The sequence below is a fragment of the Microplitis mediator genome, chromosome 5, assembly GCF_029852145.1.
Source record: "Microplitis mediator isolate UGA2020A chromosome 5, iyMicMedi2.1, whole genome shotgun sequence".
NCBI classification, from domain to species: Eukaryota; Metazoa; Arthropoda; class Insecta; order Hymenoptera; family Braconidae; genus Microplitis; species Microplitis mediator.
In genome coordinates, this window is record NC_079973.1 from 4,832,126 (window position 1) to 4,852,394 (window position 20,269).

Genomic DNA, 20,269 nt, shown 5'->3' on the forward strand with positions numbered 1-20,269 from the left:
TAAGGTGCCCTCTTTTATCAAGCTCTTTTTCAAACATATTAAGTTTTCGAATTTTTTTTTAAATTTGAAAAATTTAATTTGGGAGCTCAAAAATTCGAACTCAAAGGGTTGGTTGAAACAAAAAGCCTTGAGGCAGCTACAAGTATGCCTACTCTAGAGTCTGAATGAAATACAAGCATAGTACAGGGTGCGTTATCAACTAGTTAAAACAACGAATTTTCACCTGTGGTCGCAGTGGCGAAATTGGTAACGCGCTTGGACAGTTTTCCTGGGGGTCTAGCCCTCTTGTGATCAATTGTCTGTGTCACAGGGGAGAGAAGCAATCCTTTGATCCACCTGGCTGTGAAAACAGTGATACGGTGGTGAGAGGGGTTGTGGATCGAACCTGTGGGCCTTAGTGAGACTAGAACTTAAGTTAAGGACGCATGTTTCCCCCTAAGGGCTGCCTTCCAAGAATTCCTGGTTCGAATCCAGGCTGTGACATTTTTTTTTTTTTTTTTTTTTCTTGTTGATAATAATATTTTTTTATATTCAAATAAAAAAACAACATGCTTATTCATTTTTTATTCTCATTAATAAAAAATATGCGCATGTTTATGATTATCGTTACATACTCACTTGAATAATTAAAAATAAAAATAAATTATTTTTCAACAAGAAATATTATTTTTAATTTTTTATCATTAAAAAATGTGCAAATAATTTATAATTTTTTATTTTACATTTGAAATAAATTTTTAATATTGATTTAAAAATCCGAATTTCGGAATGTAATCGGAAATTGAAAAATGATAAATTTGTTAGGCACTACCACTAGGTGGCAGAAAATTTTAGTTTTCTCGCAAATACTCCTTCTCATAGTTGTAGAGTATATATAAAAGTTTTTTACTTTACTTGTTGCCACTAGGCATATATCACGTTATTCACAGCCGGTAGAAGTGTAGCTACAACTGAAGGACCAGCACAGCGTTGTGTTCATGTCCACTACACATTGTGAGATCTCATTCTCACAAAATTTTTTGGACATCCTATCCCGCATGAAAAAACTTTATATGTGAAAAAATATACTTTAAAATATATGAATATTATAATATTTTTAGAGTTTGTCAATACTAATTGTTTTTTTCATCCTTTTGTTAACTAGATTTTTTTTCAAATATAACATTTGACTATTAGAGTGTGAGTGTTATATCAATTTTTTATTTTATTTTGATTTGTACTTCATTTAATGTAATATTGAAATTTAATAATTTCATGAAAATTTATTTGTGTCAATAATTATATTAATTTGACTATAAAATATGATATAAATTTTTTATTTTTCATTAACAATTTGTTAATTATTTTAATTACTCGTGCGTTAAATTTAAATATTCGAAAAATGAATTGTTAGAAATTGGAGAAAAATTTAGAAATCGTACGTCAAAATAAAATGGCGGCAGAATATAATAGAAAAATATTTAAAAAATAAAAAAAAAAACACGCAAGTGTTTCATTGAACAAACCTTGGCGGGGAAATAATATGCAGAAGGGTGTCCTAATACACTTGGAGATTTAATTTAAATTCTCCAAGTGTCTTGCAGCTAAAAAACTTCACTTAACTGCTATTTCCCACCAGACGATGCCAGATGAGTTTGCTCAGGAACTTGGAAGTATCAGCGTCAGCGATTTGCAACACTTAACACCAGCACTGAACACTCAAAACTTAACGACACCATAGACATTTTGCACAATTAAAATTTTACAAACACTGCACAATTAAATTGAATCATAACTATGAGTAACAAATTTTATGGATAATTACACGACGTAACTGCAATACTGTGTTTCTATTTAAACTTAAAGAAGGATCTGGACCACTACTGCCGTTGGCGATGATACTGACTGCCGCTATTGAACCGTCAGTTAATACACTTGCAATTTATTCTCCCACCCCCACTTTAGCAAAAATTTGAGCGTCGAATACAGCAACGCGCAGTAGCGCCATCTTGGCGCGAAGTTTAAAAATTGAAACTTAATAATTTTATTAAAATTTATTTGTGTCAATAACTACATTAATTAAACTAAAAATTATACTCGAAATTTTTTAATTTTCATCAATAATTTATTAATCATTTTTATTACTTGCGCGGTAAATTTAAATATTCGAAAAATAACATTAGAAATCGGAGAAAAATTAAAAATCGTGAATCAAAATAAAATGGCGAAATTGTCTTTTTTTCAATTAATGCATTAATTTATTTAAAATTAATTATTTGAATTTTGATTCGCTAGCAGTTGAAAGTCACTAAAAATTTTTAAGAAGTGCGGGGGTGGGTGGGCTGTCTGAGAATACAATTCAATCCTTCTATTTAAATTAACTGTCATATCAATAGATACTTACATATATATTCGTTGTTCTTATACATCTTTTAAATACTATCAGTTATCACAGAAACATAAAATTTTGTCGACTTCAAAAAATTGAATTACTTTTTTTTTTTTTTTTAAATTATTAAAATTTTTTTGCCTTCCACATATTTATGTTCTTAAAGTTTATGAATAATTTATCATACTTTATTTATCATTCCTATATAAATTTGATTAATTAATTAGTTGGCGGTAAGTTTTTGAATAAATGAAAATTTTAATTTTTCATATTTAATTAAACATATTTATATTAATTAAAACTAAATTAAAAGTTATTAATGATTCATAACTCGAAAATTAAATTTAAATAAATTAAAAAAGTCGCGGGAATTTTCAAAATTATAATTTACTTTAAAATTTATGAATTTATTTATTTAATTTATTCAAAAATAACTCTTACTTTTACAAAATAATAATAAATAAATAATTAGTATGCAAAACTCGTAGGTGTCTATAAAAATCGAAATAAATCGTAGTAGTGTGGTATCGATACTCGATAGAATAAGAATTCGACCGTAAAAGGTTACGAGCAATCGAATATGGGCAGGGAAATGAGTAATGGCGGCGACCGCGATCATGTCACAGAGTAATGGGCTTCAATTAAAGAAAAAAGACGACATTAACAATAAAGACAATCTCTGGTAAATTAATAATTAATTATTTAAAATTAAACAGCAACAAAAATATTTTTTTTTCCACAAAATTTGTCTCTTAATAAAATAACAAAGTCCGTACTCTGAACTTGACTTGACGTCAGTGCTGGTCTTGTTCTAAACACATTTATCAATTTTAATTAAATTCAAATTAACTAATTGCTATTTATATTACAGGTCTTCAATTTTAGCAGAAGTACAAAATAGTGGAAACAACAAATTACCCTCAAATAAGAATGTACTAGTTCTAGGTGATTATAAATAGTGATGAGTTTATTATTGTAAAGTGTTTCCAAGTGACATGCGGATGATATCATTGATATATTTTTTTCTCAGGTGACAATGAAAGTGGCAAGACGACTCTTATCGCAAAGTTACAAGGTGTTGAGGATCCTAAAAAGGGATCTGGGTTAGAGTTCGCTTATATTGATGTCAGAGATGACTATAGAGATGGTAATATTTAAATAAATATATTGTAGATTTAATTGTGATTTTTGAATATTTAAATTGGGTGTGACAATTTTTTACTTTGACGTTTAGATCAAACTCGGTTGTCAGTATGGGTGTTGGATGGTGATCCGGGTCATGCAAATCTGCTGAGATTTGCATTGAACGCTGAAAAATTTCCCCATACTTTAGTTATGTTAGTAGCTGCTATGACAACACCATGGGCTCTACTCGACCAATTGCAATCTTGGGCAGCACTTCTTGGCGATCATATTGATAAATTGCCGCTAGATAATGACACGCGGCAAAAATGTAGACAATTAAGTATGTAGTGAAATATTATTTATTTACTAAGAAAAAAAAAATTGAGGATTAAAAAAATATCAATAATCGATGAGTGTAAATGTAGCAGATGGGAAAATTTATGATACTGAAGTTAGCCAACGTCTAATAATTTTTTGATTTTTTTTAAAATGATAAATTATAAAAAAAAAATATTTAATTAAAATTGCACCTGTAGTTTTTAAAATTTTTCACATGTGCATATTTTTAGTTTTTCTTTTTTAAATTTATTTATTGAAAAAAAAATTCGAACGTCTTTAATTGTCTGTTAACTTCAATAATCTAGAAAATTTATGATCCTGAAATTAGCAGACAATTAACAATTTTCAAATTTTTTTTTTCAACGAATCAATTACAGAAAAAAAAATTTAAAAATTTGCAAATGTAGAAAATTTCAAAAATTATAAGTGCAATTTTTTTAAATATGTTTATTTTATAATTTATCATTTTGCATAATTTTAAAAAATTATTAGACGTCGGCTAACTTCAGTATTATGAAAATTTATGTTTTAATCAACTGAATTAAATATTTGAAATAATGAAATTTAAAAAAATGCGCGTACTGAATTTTCAATTGTATAAATGTGTATTTTGTTTTTTTACTCTGCTTAAATTTTATTTATTTATTCTAAAATTTTAAAAATTGTCAGTTATATTTACACTCATAAGTCAGCCAACGTTTAATCATTTTTGGAATTTATTTAAAACAAAAAAATATTTTTAAAAATTGCACTTATAGTTTTTTTAATTTTCTACATGTGCATATTTTTAGTTTATTTTTTTTTTTGCAATTAAGTCGTTGAAAAAAAAATCCGAAAATTTTTAATTGTCTGCGAACTTCAGGATCATTAATACTCTCAATTATCGCATTGCTACATTTCGAATAATTTATCGATGACAGAAAATAACAAACATCGTCTAGTTGCTATAAATAAAATAAAATCAAAAATATGTACGCAGAGATTTTGAAAATCTTTAATATTCATTTTTTTTATGCTTCTAATTTAATCAATCGTTTTTTTTACTCGCGGGTTAGTCGGAGCTGGAGAAAATTTAATAAATAATTTGAAATGTATCAACAAAATATGATCCTGAAGTTAACAGACAATTAAAAACTTTCGGATTTTTTTTTTTCAGAAAATAAATTACAAAAAAAAAGAAAACTAAAAAGTGTAAATGTAGAAAATTGAAAACTCTACAGGTGTAATTTTTTCAAATATTTTTTTTTTCATAATTTATTGTTCAAAAATTAATCAAAAATGATTAGACGTCGGCTAACTTTAGTATCATCAACAAAATATTCGTGTAATTGTTGGTAATTTTTTTACCAATTGTTACATTTAAATTATTAACAATTAGTGTGTGATAAATACGTAAAATAAATTATTTAATTTACTCAGATGTGAAAAAGTGGCAAGATTACACGGAACCGGGTGATGAATTAGATCCAGGCAGTCCATTAAGACGCACAAGTCGTAATTTAGATGATGATGCAGACAATTTACCATTACCTGAAGGTGTACTCACTACTAATTTAGGACTTGATGTTGTCGTTGTAATTACGAAGACAGATTATATGTCAACGCTTGAGAAAGAGCACGATTACAAGTAATTTTATAATTAAAAAAAAAATAATAATTATTATTAAAGTGATTACTAAAGTGATATATTTTTTAGAGATGAACACTTTGATTTTATGCAGCAGTGGATCAGGAGATTTTGTTTGCAATATGGAGCCGGGTTATTTTATACTTCTGCAAAAGAAGATAAAAATTGCGATTTATTGTATAAATACCTCACTCATAGAATTTATAATCTACCTTTTAGAACACCTGCATTAGTTGTAGAAAAGGACGCTGTGCTAATGTAAGTTAGTTAATTTAAATAACTAAATATAATTTATAATTAATATTTTATTCCAGACCTGCTGGTTGGGATAACATTAAAAAAATATGTATACTTCATGAAAATTTACAGTCTATGAAACCAGACGATTATTACCGTGATGTTATCGCTCAGCCATCAGTCAATAGAAAGGTATCTTAATTTGTCTAAATTTAAATGTCATTTATTTAAATCATTCCAAAATGTTATTTTGTTAGTGTGTAGCACGAGAAGTTGAAGTCGTAGCTGAAGACGAGCAAGCTTTCTTAGCTAGACAACAGGCAACGTTGTCTGGCCTGAGAGATCCGTCTCGATCACCTACTACGCGAAATCAGGCAAGCACTGCGCCATACATACACGTGCAGGTTGTACCAATTATTTTATTAGAGCATGCTCAATGTTGCTCGAGTGTAACTAACTAAATTTATACTAATTTTGATAATTTACAAAGACAAAAATTATTTTTTAAGGGCATTCTTAGACAGTGTCTCCCACTTTTTAAAAATTTTTAATGACTCACCTGTCAAAAGTATCGATTAAAATAAAATTGGAGAATTAATTGAAAGAAGGGCAATTTCGCTGAAATATAGATTTGAAAAAAAATTACTTACAGTTGATGTCAAGTGGGAGTTAAACGAAAATTGGGGGATAAATTTCAGTAAAATATTCGTGTCAATTTTATAATTTAAATCATGATACTCAAATTAGCAGACGTCTGATAATTTTTGGAATTATGAAAAGAAAAATATTTTTAAAAATTGCACCTATAGTTTTTTTAATTTTCTACATGTGCATATTTTGAGTTTTTTCTTTTTTGTAATTGATTTGTTGGAAAAAAAATCCGAAAATTTTTAATTGTCTTCTAACTCAGAGTTATTTTGAATTTTCAAATTTTGTAGGCTAAAATTTATTTAAAAATTTTTTTTTAACTCCCAAGTAGCACTGAGACAACTTTAAGATGTCTTATGAAAGGTCAAGATAAATTTTTTTTGTCTCAAAGCCAAGTTTTTTTAATATAAATAAGACATACAGGTTTGAGTCCTAAAAGTCATAGCGAATTTGTCTTCTTTTTCCCGCCATATTTTATTATTATTTGTAATTAACTTTTTGTCGTCACTTGTGTCGTCTTTTAACCAGGTGTTTTTTCGGTGAAAAATTTCTGATTGTTGCCAACATTTTGTTGTCATATCGATAGGTCAAAAAACAGTCTCAAAATTGCTATCTTATAGATGTCAAAAAGAAAAATGTTACTTGGGCTTCTAATAAATGACAACTGTAATTTTTTTTTAATTCTATATCTCGGCGAAATTGACCTTTTTTCGATTGAGGTTTTATTTTTTTTAAATAATTAATAACATGGAATACGGTTATGAGAGTCGAAAGTCATTGCATATTTTTAAAAAGTGGGAGGCACGTCTGAGAATACCCTCAAATAATTAATTAAATGTTTTTTTTACATCCCATTGCTGTTAATTTTGTATAACGTAATAATTTATGTGTTGTGTTTAAGAATTTAAGCATGTTCTAATATCAGTGGTATGAACTGGTAACTGTGATTAATATTATAATTGATATTAATTTATATTAACAATAACAATAATCATATTAATTAGTTTTAATAAAATAAATTGTACAGGCACCGTCACCTAATAAAAAATTGGACGCTAAAGGAGCGAATGCCACACCGTCAGGTGAAGGTGTACTAGCAAGCTTTTTCAATTCTCTATTATACAAAAAAACTGGAGCATCTCCTGGTGGTCCAGGTGCAAATACACCAGGTAGTTCTGGTAGCAGTCCTATTAAAATAGGTAAGTTTATTATTTTTTTCGAGATACCAGCATTAAAATTTGAAGTTTCAGTGTCTCTATAGTCAGTCGAGAGAAGCGAATTTCAGTCTAATGCCGCGAATTAATATTAGCAAACGCGTAAATTGTGAATGCCCAGTCAGTAGGCAGAGACAAATTTGTTTTGTCCCTTGGAAACAAACAACTAGGGCGTCTTTAGAAACACACTCTGGAAGAGAAATATTCAACTCCTGCGTTCAGAAATATCCTCTGGTCGTACCAGAGGTGCGATTTAACATTACAAAGGTACTAATCACACCTGGATAGGTAATTTTTCATCTCCAGAGTGTATTTCTGAACACGCCTCTAATGATTCTGTCCGCTGATTGAAGCTTTCGCAACTTAAACTCTGATACTTGTCATTTTTTTTAACACACAGAAACAAAAGATTTCTTGGCATAAGAAATATTTTGCATTATAAATTGAAGACTAAAATTTTCTTAGGACTAGAAAAAATTTATTGACGCAATAATTTTTTTATCGCCTCAAAAAATTTTTTCTTGCTCCAAGAAATTTTTTGTTTTCAATTTAAAATGCAAAAAATTTATTGAGACAAGTAAAAATTTTATTGGGGCGAGTAAAGATTTTTTGCGCCAAGAAATACTTTTGACTCTGTACTAATTTCAGACCATTAATTTTATTTACGTAAATGACAGTTCTGACTGTGATTAAGTTTTATAAAAATTACTGTCAATAATAAATAGTATTTATAGTTTCTGCTTAATTATAAATTCCAAATGACAATTTACGCTTACGCTAATAGTTGGTCTTAAATGAACTTGTTTCTGACTGGCTGCTGACACTGAAACTTTGGGTTCCAATGCAGGTTATCATGAAAAATCTAGTGTGTAACTCAGGATGAAACGCGATTTCACTGCGGGTGATGTCCGCCAACTTCATCCCGGTCTGAAATCGTTGTTTCATCCCTTGTCACACAATATACTAATAATTATTGTCTATAGAATAGAATAGCGTAAAGTAGACGAGTAATAAATGTTTAATGTTGATGTAGATGGTGGACCAGTCGATAAAGCTGCGATGCGCAATGACGCGGCCGCTGAATTAGATCGTATTACACGGGCTAAAAAATTATCATCGTCTGACCTTAACTCATCATCGGAGTGTTAATGTAGCTTGAGTAATTTATTATTAATTATTATTATTATTATTAATATTAATATTATGGCCGTTTGCAGCCACAAATAAATTAAAATAGTAACACAAATTTTCATTACTTAATTTAATTATAAAATAATTTCAAGTTTATAAATAATAATTATAAATATATGTCAGCTGTATTTCAAATAATTTCAAAAATAATTATCGTGCAGCTTTGGTACAGCCATTGTTAAATTTATAAAGTCACTACACACTCATCAAGCAAATTATATTTATAAATATATATTTTTATTTGGCTAATTTTAAATATTTGTCATACTTAGAATGTCAGCTTTAGTTAATCTGTAATTTAAATTTAAATTAAAATAAATCATTTTTTACACGACTTCATTTTTTTATTAATATTTATTTTTTTTTATAAGCCAGTAAGTTTATTAATTAATAATAATAATAATAACTAATAATATATACGTCATAACAAATAGTAAAATTAATTACCTTCTGCTGTCATAAATCTTATAAATTTTTTTTTTACAATTAAAATAATAAAAACATTTGTTAATTAGTGTCTTTATCATGATTAATAAACTACCGTCTAAAAATAGTCTAATTACTGCCTATTAAACAATTCGGCATAACGTAATTTCATTTTTAAAATAACATATAAAATAAAAAGTTAATAGACGTCAACAATCACTTACTGTGATTAAACTGAACAATATATATAATATATATATAAATATATATGGTATTAAATGTCATAAGTTATAAGTATAAGTAATGTAAAAAATTTTAAATTCATCTACAAAAATATTATTAATTTTAAAACGTACTTTCAAAAAAAGTAATTGGGTTATACTTATTTTTAAAAATTAAGGCCATTTTCAGACAGTGCTCCACTTTTGAAAAATTTTTTAATGACAACTGTCATAAGCATATCAAAATTTTATTAATTAATTACAAACAAATTAAAGCATTAATTTTAAAAAAGGACAACGTCGTTACAATTTCGCTGAGGTATAAATTAAAAAAAAAAAAACTTACTTGCAATTGATATCAATTAGAAGTTGAACGAAATTTGTTACATAAATTTAAGTCAAATTTTTTTCCACTCCTAATTGATGATAATTGTAAGTAATTTTTTTTTAATTCTAAATCTCGGCAAAATTGCAACTCCGGTTGCATTTTTCTAATACTGGAGTTCGCTGACGTAAAATAATTTTTGAATTTTTTTCAAAACGATAAATTATAAAAAAAAATGCATCGCAGTTTTTTTCTGCATGTGCATATTTTTAGTTTTCTTTTTTTTTGTAACTGATTGGTTAAAAAAAAAAAATTAGAAAATTTTGTATCGTCTGTTAACTTCAAGATTATGTCTTTTTTTCAATTTTTATTAATTAATTAATAAAACTTTAATTACGGTCATGACAGTTGTCATTAAAATTTTTAAAAAGTCTAGGGCATTGTCTGAGAATGCCCTTAAAAAAAAAATAAACGACTTAATATCTGTGCGTAGTGAACGCGGCTTCCCGAGCAAACTATACGCAGTCACAGTCTTTTTTTTTTAATTAATTAACTAGTTATTAGTTGTAGTGATTAGTTAATAGTTAATCAATAAATTAACATTATTCTTAGATATTAGTTATTATCGTTGTCGTCGCTTTAATTAATAAGCTTTTTTTTTTTTATTTTAATAAAGAAGAATTCGTTTGTCAACGGCTTTGCGACATATCGGGCATTCGGACATACGATCGCCGCACATTTGACATGTTCCATGGCCACATAAAAATATCATATTCTTTAATCGGTCTAAACATACTGGACACATTGTCTGAAACAGATGTATTTATTTTTTATTAATTTATTATAATTATTATTTGTAGTAGTATAGTAGTAGTAGTAGCAGCAGTAGTAGTAGTAGTGCACTGAGTAAAAAAAATATTTTTAACTTCCCGCTATGAAAATTGAAAATTTTTTAAAAAAAAGGAAGTTATTGATTTCGACCCGATTTTTGAAAATCGAGTTTTCATCAGATCTCGACGTTTTGAAGTCTTAGGAAATTTTTCTGATCATTTTCAGACTGATGTCCGTCCGCCTGAGTGTGTTTGTGTATAAATTTTTATGGCGAAAGAGTTTATCAAGACTTAGAGCTGATTAGATTTTAAAGCCGATCGATCAAATGAATCGTTTATTTAAGAAACCCCATAAGTCAAGAAAACAAAATTTTTCAGGAAACACAAAAAACATTTTTTTGGAAAAACTTGACATTAAAATAATAAATAAATAATTGAATACAATAATTTTAGCGTCTCTGAAAAAGATTCCAACAAGAAAAATTTAATTTTTTAACTGAAGCTACTTAAAATAATTATTTAAAGTTGATTGACTTATGGGGTTTCTCAACCAAACGGAAAAAAAAGTAATGAAATCATTGTTTTTTTAAATATTTTCACTCAAATCATTTATTACACTGATAAAATGAAGTATTAAATATGTATTTGAACTCTGAAACTCAGAAATTACAAAAAATTATAATTAATTTAAACATTTTAATTAGTCATATAACAGTCAACAATAAAACAACATTTGAAATTAATTTCTCAAAAAAGCGCGAGTTTTAAATAAAAAAAAAAAAAATTATTTCTCTAAAACTAAAACTGCATATGTTTATTGACTTATGAGGTTTCTCAATTAAATGAAATTGCTGTCACCCCGTTAATTTGTTTTTAAACGCTGATTTGATGCATATTTTGATTGATTTCTATGGAGGGACATCCAAAGAACCCAAAAATGCAAAAAACCCAATTTCGTAAAAAACATGACTTATGGGGTTTCTCAAATAAACGATTCAAATAATTTCCAAGTTATCCAAAAAATAAAAATTAAAAAAAAAGTTTTTGTTGCATAACTCCGTAAATTGATCGACGGGTTTGTTTCTAAGTTTGATCAAATCTAAGTCTCAACAAACGCTTTACAATCTCCACATGCGATCCAAACGTCTTTTGATCTCGAAGAGCTCAAAAGTTCACCCATAATAACGTTTTTGAGCTCAGGGAGCGGGAAGTTTTGGGGTTGGCCCACAGGGTCAACGATTTTTCAGACTTTTTTAAGTAAAATACAAGAAGACATCCGTTTTGGACACGATTAATTTTTTTTATGTATGAAAAATATTTGAAAAATTATTGCGAGGATAAAATATTCGATAGCCGGCCCCAGATCAATATTTAGATCTCTTGTATTTTTATTTTATTAATAAAATTATTTTAATTAATTTTATTAATGACGAAGAATTTACTGTCAAAGTAATTATTTTTTTTAGATGAATTATTTTATTTTCTATGAAAAGTTCGAGGAGAACTCGAGTATTTTTCTACAAATTTATTCATTTTTATCAAGATAAAGTTTTATTATTTGAAATCCACAAAAAAAAAAAAAAAAAAAAAAAAAAATTTCGCGGCATAAAAATGGATGTAAGTCTAATTAAAGTATTAAAAATGAGTACTTTTACCCGACGATTAATTATAGAAAATTATTAAAAATGATTTTTAAGGAGAGAAAGAATAAATTTTTTTTATCTCAGTGTAATATAAATTATCAATCCATGTTGTAAATTAAAAAATTATCAATTAGATAAAAAAGTAATTATACTTTTTATTAATTAAAAGATTACCTGTTCTTTAATATCCTGTAATTGCTGTTGTAATTTTTGTATATCACTATGGGATGTATCTCGACTACCGTTATTCATTAATACAGCTTCTGTGTTAGTATTATTAGTATTCAGCAGCACGGATTCATCCTCAACGTCAGATTTAACTTCCGATATCGTACCTATACAAAATAAAAAGGTTTAAAAAACCTCTAGTCATTAGTATTTATTTTTTCATCAATGGATTAAAGTAGATATCGGGAAATGGTTTATATTTAATTAAAAACGTTTTTTAAAATAAAAGTAAATGTAAATTTAAAAAATAATAACAACAATTTGAAATTTAACGGGGTCTAAGGACGTAATACCTGAGGCATTGTGTCCCTTAATATAAGAAATATCACCTCCTCCACCGCAGCAGATGGACAATGGTACCATGTGTTGAATTTGAGCACGACACTGGACACATTTCTTCATCAGTGTTGCACAGCTTTCACATGCACACATATGACCGCATGGACGGAATAGAATACCAGCTTTGCGATCCGAACAAACCACGCATTCTTCAATCTGTTAAATTACAAATTAAACATTTAACCATAAACCTATTTTCCCAAAACCACAAATCACTCTACTTTATTATTTTGTAAATTAATAATATATATGGGACATTCCATACCAAGTCGGACAGTTGAAAATTTTTTATTTTTTATTTCCTTCATTTTTTTATAATTTGTAGTTCGCATCAAAAAAATCTTCCTGGTAAGTTTTGAAATTTTTAGAAAAAAATACGGACAAGTTTTTTAAAATAATTTTCTGTGACTTTCGAGTTTTAAACTTTAAATATTTTTTTTAAACGTTCATGCATATTTTGATTCTTTTGAAAATTTTTTATTTCTTATATCCTTCATTTTTTGTTAATTTGTAGTTCGCATCAAAAAAATCTTCCTGGTAAATTTTGAAATTTTTTTTTTTAATTTTTAGAAAAAAATACGGACAAGTTTTTCCAAAATATTTTTCTGTGATTTTCGAGTTATAAACTTTAGATATTTTTTTTAAAAGTTCATGCATATTTTGATTTTTTTGAAAATTTTTGATAACAAACTACAATTTCTCCACAACTATTCCGGTCTGATCGCGAGACTTTAATGACAATATTTTTTTTCGATTTTTTAAAATTTGAAAAAATTTTTTTTATTAATACCAATTTTTGTCACTATTTATTATTTTTTTAATTTTTCACTGTAAGCAGTTCAAAATTAATAATTAGTCATTAGTAGGGACAAGATTTTTACCTTATTTTTGAAATGAATAGTTGAAATGTTTGATATTACGGGAAAAATATCGGTCTTAGTAAAAAAGTTTTCAAACAAAAGTTGTAGGAAATTTAATTTTCTAAAAAAAATGTCTCTTATGATTTTCTTATACGATCAATATTTTCACCGTAATTCAAAAATTAAAATTCATAGTGAATGATTCAAAATTTTGTTAATTATGAAAATCTTAATTTTGAAGTTACGGCTTTCTTATCAGTCCTAAGAAAAAATTATAGGAGACATTTTTTTTAGAAAATTAAATTTCCTACAATTTTTGTTTAAAAACTTTTTTCATAAGACCAATATTTTCTCCGTAATATAAAAAATTTCACACCACTAATTATTAATTATTTTTAAATTAACGCAAAAATCCTGGCCCTAGTCATTAGGTCTGTTCATAACCAATGGTAAAAAAAAGTAACGAACTTACCCCCTAATTATTAATCTCAAAATCTACCAGGAAGAGTTTTTTTACGCGTACTACAAAATATCAAAATAATGAAGGAAATAAAAAATAAAAATTTTTCCAACTGTCCGATTTGGCACGGAATGTCCCATATATATAATGAATATGTATGTATATATATATATATATATATATCCCTTACTTTAACTCGTGACACAACATTTTCACGGCAAATTAAACATTTTTTAACCCTGGGTGCACATACATTGCAACAAGCAACATGACCGCAAGGATTAAATAACATTTCTCGTTTGGCATCAGAACATACTAGACACTCATCAATAGTCTGTGCGTGTGTAGTCGTCTCAATATCATGTCTAAAAAAAAAAATAGATCGATTAATTAATCAGTTAATTAATGAATCAAAGGATTAGAAGTATTTTATTTTATCATAAAGAGTAATTTAAAACTCACGACTCCTTGTTTTTGTGACAATTTGTAAGAGTCTTGCAAAGATTCGGATCAGGACAAAGATCGAGTGGAGTTTGTCCCTTTTTGTTTTTCAACTCAAGATCAGCGCCATGAGCTGCTAGAAAACAAGCGATAAAAGAGCTGCTCTTCTTATCTTGTCCTTGTGAACCCAGACCCATTAATAGTCGTCCTACATCCCTGACGTCTTGCAATTGCCGTAGCTGTGATAGCGTATGATGACGTAGTGCTTCGTGAAGAGGTGTATCGCCGTCCTTATCAGCGACATTCACATTTGCACCCTCTCGTACCAGCAACTAATTAACGCAAAAAATAATACTGATTATTATTCATAATTTATAATTGTTTGTTCAAAAGATTCAATGCCGCACACAGCCCGTACATCTTTTCTTAGCTATAAATATGAAAATATATATAGATGTAAATGTGTATTTCAACAAGTCACTTGGACTTACTCGAACGATTTGAGTATGCTGACGTTCCACGGCAAGATGTAGCGCAGTCTGCAAATTGACATTCTGAAGATCCAGGTCAGCTTTGCCAACTCGAGCCAATAATTCGGCGACTTCAACGTGGTTATTGAGGGCAGCAAGATGAAGGGCCGTATACCCGTCGTCCTTTTTTTCATCAACTATCCACGGCCTAGGAAGTTTTGAAAGGAGAATCCGCATTGCACTGAAAATAAATAGCTTGGATTTAATTTATTTTATATTACTCTTTTTACATTTTTCATTATGGCTTATTTACTCAAATTCAAATATAATGAAGGCGGCTTCAATTTTACGGCTTGTTAAATAATTTATATAACTAAAGCTAAAGGTAATAGAACACAATAGAGATACTTTATTGTTATTTTTTAACTTCCCGCTGAGAAAATTGAAAATTTTCGTAAAAAGGGAATTTATTGGTTTCGGTTCGATTTTCGAAAATCGAGTTTTCCTGAGATCTCGGTATTTTGAGGTCCTGGGAAGTTATTCTGACTATTTACGGGTAGACACCCGGCCGTGTGTGTGTGTGTGTAAATTAATTTTGGCGTACGATATCTTTAGAACGGATCAATCGATTTTAAAGTAGGCGGCAATCGAAAGGACTCACCAAGACTTAGAATTGATCAGATTTTCGAGTCGATCGATCGCGTAGTTTATAAGTTATACGAAAAATAAAAATCAAAAGAAATATTTTTTTGTAACTTTCTGTAATGAAAAGAGAAAATTTTCGAAAAAAGAGAAGTTATTGGTTTCGGTTCGATTTCCGAAAATCGAGTTTTCACCAGATCTCCATGTTTTAAGGTCCTAGGAAGTTATTCTGACCATTTCCGGATGAACTTCCGCGTGTGTGTATATATATGAATGTGTGTAAACTAATTTTTGTCGTACGATATCTTTGGAACAAATCAACCGATTTGGTCATTCTTGGCGGCAATCGAAAGAGCTCATCAAGACTTAAATCTGAATAGATTTTGAAATCGATTGGTCTAGTAGTTTACAAGTTATGTGAAAAATAAAAATTCAAAAATTTGTTTTTTTAGGTTTTTTTCATATAACTCATAGACTACTTGCCCAACTTGCCTCAAACTGTATCCGGTTCTAAGTCTTAATGCGCCTTTTCGTTTGCCCCCAAGTATTTTCAAATCGGTTGATTCGTTCCAAAGATACTGTACCACAAAAGTGAATTATTTTGTAGCTAAATGTATTTTTTGTTGAACGCCAAAATAAATATTTTTTGAGTTCGAAAAGCTAAAAAATTCGCGAATATTTTTTTCGAACTTTGAGCTCAAAAACAGCGGGAAGTTTTTTCCCTCAGGATCAACCGTTTTACAGATTTATTTTTTTATTTTCAATAATAATAATAATTATTTTTATTTTATTTTTCAAACGTTCATTTAGTTGTTGTGGATAATTGTGAACGTCAATTGCACGTGTGCAAGTACACACGCCGTAAAGCACGTTTAAAGTGCAAAGACAATGGCTTTAACGACACATCGTCCATATTAGGCGTAATGTCTCACAGACGGGACAGGAAGTGCCTGACCTCCCTGGGTTTAACTTCAAAGGGGGTATTATTTTATTTATGTGTAGGTGTGGCGCACATGTGTGGACGTGTGAGTGTGAATATGACCGTGAGTTTGTGTTAAAGAGAGAATGAGAGAGATGGAGAGAACGTTTAGTTTCGTAAAAAGAATGATAGAAATAAATGGTCGGTGCAGCTGTCGTCAACAAGAGAGACCTCTCTACCTCCTGGTGTAGTCAACTGTAGTGTGGTGTAGTCTGCTGTAGTGATGGTCTAGTGTGGTGTAGTAAGTACGTAACTCTGGTACATCCATGAGCATGAGGTTCCAGTGACTTGCAGCCTGCACTACCAGACACTGCACATGCTGACATGCTCGTGGCACATGTCTGCTCTTGTCAACCCTCACTTCAAGACCTTCCTCTTGTTCCTTTTTTTATTTAACGTTTTTTTTCCTGCCGCTGGATGCTCATTTGGAGTTTCAAGAAAAATAGATTTTTAAATATGTCTTTACCTACTGGCTAGTGGTACATTCATTTATTATCGTATCAGAGAGGGTTTTAATTTTAAAAATATTTTTTATTACAAAAGCATGTAAACATATATATGTATACTTCATAGTTGTTGGTATTTTTTTTTAATTAAAATAAAAGTTTATGATGGATAAAAAAAATTTGTTTTTTTTTTTTTTTGCTTTTTTTTTTTATGGCTCAGCTCTATGAAATACAACTCATTTCAGTCTCTTTACACTGCAATGATTTTAGGACGAACGGTATTACCTCGAATGTGGTAGTTTCAACAGCAATTCGCTGGTGCAATCGATAGTTGTGTATTTGCTTGGAGGGAACTTGGGATTATATTCCCGAATTGTCGTTCATTGCTGAATACTGCATCGAGGCATTACTTTTATCCATATATATGTATATAGGTTTATGTATATAATTTTTTTACTTATATTTTTTCGACAAGATAAGAAATTTCATGCATGATCGGATAGTCATTGGAATAAATTTAAAACCACGATTCTTGCCATCTCGCAAATCGATTTTATAATATTTGTATTACTGCCGAAAAAATGACCGCAAATAAGTTTTTAAATTTTATTTTTATTTAAAAACGTACATTTATTAATTTTTTAATAGCATTGGTAAAAATAAAATTATTTAAATGATAATAAGTGAGTATCCGTGCGGGGGTTTTAGAATTTTCAATGAGAACGATGAGTGGAGTTTTATGTTTGGCATCTCTCCTAAGTCCCATTTCTTGTATCCCTTGCCACATTCCCAGCATCCTCATCATCTTGCTCTTTGTATTTCTATCTTTTTCTCTCTTCTTCTTCATCCTCCTCCTCTTTATCCTCCTCTTCCTCTTGCTCTATAGTCTTAGTCTTATTCATTGTCGTATACCGTACATATATGAGTATATGTACATACGTACACGGCTATTTTGAACATCCCGATCTCAGTAATTTGATACGACGGAAATTACCCTAGGGGCGAGGGAAAAAAGGGAATTGACAATTTAAAGTTAAACTATTGCATTGTATCCATAATCTTGTTGATTTTGTTTTATGCTCTGCAATATTTTTTCCTTTTTGTTATGTATTTCTGCAACACTCAGTTACGTAACTCTAGTTACACTAAAAATAACAGTTCCATCAATAATAGCCGTCAGAGATAATAAAAAATTATTTTCGGGAATTATTTATGTTTAAATTTTTTTAATGGCCCGTTAAAGCCCGACTAGACTAAAAAACAACACGGGGTTGAATGTTAAAAAGTAGGTGTAATTAAAGGAGAGGACTGTTAAATAGTACAGAAACGTTAATCTTTGGTTCGGGGTCTAGGGGGAGGGTTGTTTTAAACTAAATGCGCAAACGGCAAGAAAAAGAGGGTAATGAGAAAGACGATTGAGAGAGAAAAATATAAAAAGAACAAGAGGGGAGATACATCAGTGTGTGCCAACAAAAATAGATGTTGCAGTCACTTGGTTGACGAATGGAACGGTTGCGATCGTCGTAACGTCGTGCCTGCACGAGGATTCACCACCGGGTGAGGAGTCTGGCAACTGGTTTATTTTAGGTTCAGAAGAGTCTTACATATCTTTCCTCATTTTCTTTCGTCATTTTTTATTTTACATTATTTTTTTTTTTTATTTTACTTTATTCTATTTTTAACACCACGAATAACTAACGTATCCACGTTAGTTATTTACTCATTAACATGGTCAAAAAAAATTACCTCAAGTATTTGAATTAATGGACCAGTTATTTATTTATTTATTTATATTTATTAACAAATAAGTATTTAAAATAAAAAGTTTATCAGATTTACCCTCATGAGATGTACAGAATCACATATAGAACTAGGAAATAAGTTTAGTCTAAAGCTATCGGCAGTGTGTAGTAGAGTTTCTGACCCATCCAGGAATAGTCGCCCATGTGGTAGCAGCCGTGGGACGCCTATTTTCGAGTAAAGACAAATTTGGCTCGGAGAGTCAGCGTGAGTGGGATAAGAGAAAGGGAGAGACGAAAAATGTAAGTAAAGAAGACGGGACGGGTGTATGTAGAAGAGCACATGCCTGGCTCTGGTAGCGAGTTGTGATGGTGATGCTGGTACTGATGATGACGGCGTAGTATAAGAAGAGGAATAAGAACAAGAATAAGCGTAAGAAGAAGATGAAAATATCGGTACGGGGGGCACCGGCATACCGAGAGTATGCTAGTAAAGTGTAAGCTTACATCGTACCGAGGGAGAGGGATCAAGAGTGTTGCTGGTGCGACAAGAAGGCCAATGGGATCTGTGCGGCCATTTTTAGAGGGCTTCATCCGAAGAAGCTGTGCCTAACGACTTTGACGGCATTCAGTCGAAAGCGGTCCAGTTGGAAAGGAGGATCATAGACTCAAGAATCGTTAGCACTCTCATCCAGATTAATATTTAAATACTCAGTACTTTATATTTTATATATAATATATAACGCCGTTGCTGTTGCTGTTGCCAGTACTCCGGGTACTTAGCTGGAAGCTCTCGCATCTACATCGTGACCTGGAATTTATGGGAAAGTCAAGTGCAACAGCTATTTTTTTTAAAAAAAAGAAGAGTGCTTTTGAGATTCTACGGCTTTACTGAGCTTTAAATAATCATTTTTATAATTAAACTCATTAATTATTTAAAATATTTATAACGGTGGATTTGCAGATATTTAAATCAGTGTTTTGTTGCATTAAAATGTTAAGTATGTGCCATAGATATATATTTATTTAAGTACTGTATTATTATTATTAATTATTGTTACTATTATTTTTTTTTTTTTAATAATTTATGGGAGGATGTTTGGACCGAGCGACTGTTCCGTACTTCCTTACTTCCCATAGTGTGATAAGACGTATGGAATGTAAAGAAGTATGGAGCTGCGCTCAGGCTTATCGTCGAGAGTAAGCGCAGACAATACACCAGTTTGTATATATATATATATATTTTTTATCTTGTACTTCTGTTGATAATTTATTAGAAGGCATTTGATAAAAAATGAAATTAGAGGAAAAATTAATAAGAAGAAAGATAAGAAGAAGAAGAAGAAGCGGGAAAATGATGGCTTGAAGTGGACGACGAGGACGATCCTTCTCAGGATAATAATGAACGGATTAAAGTAAAAAAAATATAATAATAATAATAAGATAAAGTATTAAAAAATAGTGGGAGAGC

At 29.6% G+C, this 20,269-nt stretch overlaps 2 protein-coding genes across 4 annotated transcripts in view; one reads left to right on the forward strand and one right to left on the reverse strand.

The window, feature by feature from the left end:
* Positions 1–2,899: 2,899 nt before the first annotated feature.
* On the forward strand, positions 2,900–8,971 carry LOC130667393 (cytoplasmic dynein 1 light intermediate chain 2). 2 transcript variants are annotated; one of them, XM_057468926.1, is made up of 10 exons: positions 2,900–3,050; positions 3,240–3,313; positions 3,399–3,515; positions 3,603–3,833; positions 5,252–5,459; positions 5,529–5,717; positions 5,774–5,888; positions 5,954–6,070; positions 7,372–7,543; positions 8,592–8,971. In XM_057468926.1, the coding sequence occupies exons 1-10, from the start codon at positions 2,968–2,970 to the stop codon at positions 8,705–8,707; spliced, it is 1,422 nt and encodes a 473-aa protein (XP_057324909.1). In that variant the 5' UTR covers positions 2,900–2,967; the 3' UTR covers positions 8,708–8,971. The 2 variants fall into 2 exon arrangements, with proteins under 2 accessions (XP_057324909.1, XP_057324908.1); XM_057468925.1 differs by having other exon boundaries at positions 5,954–6,100; positions 8,592–8,969.
* A 1,051-nt stretch (positions 8,972–10,022) lies between these two features.
* The window catches only part of LOC130667392 (E3 ubiquitin-protein ligase MIB1), a 49,814-nt gene continuing 39,567 nt past the window's right edge, over positions 10,023–20,269 (reverse strand). Inside the window, exons 9-14 of one of the 2 annotated variants that reach the window (XM_057468924.1) lie at positions 15,014–15,233; positions 14,544–14,854; positions 14,272–14,446; positions 12,752–12,917; positions 12,369–12,529; positions 10,023–10,529 (exon numbers count right to left, since the gene is read on the reverse strand). In XM_057468924.1, the coding sequence (XP_057324907.1) occupies positions 10,389–10,529; positions 12,369–12,529; positions 12,752–12,917; positions 14,272–14,446; positions 14,544–14,854; positions 15,014–15,233 (1,174 nt within the window). In that variant the 3' untranslated portion in view covers positions 10,023–10,388. Of the gene's footprint in view, positions 10,530–12,368; positions 12,530–12,715; positions 12,918–14,271; positions 14,447–14,543; positions 14,855–15,013; positions 15,234–20,269 lie in introns of both variants that reach the window. The other variant, XM_057468923.1, reaches the window with a different exon arrangement.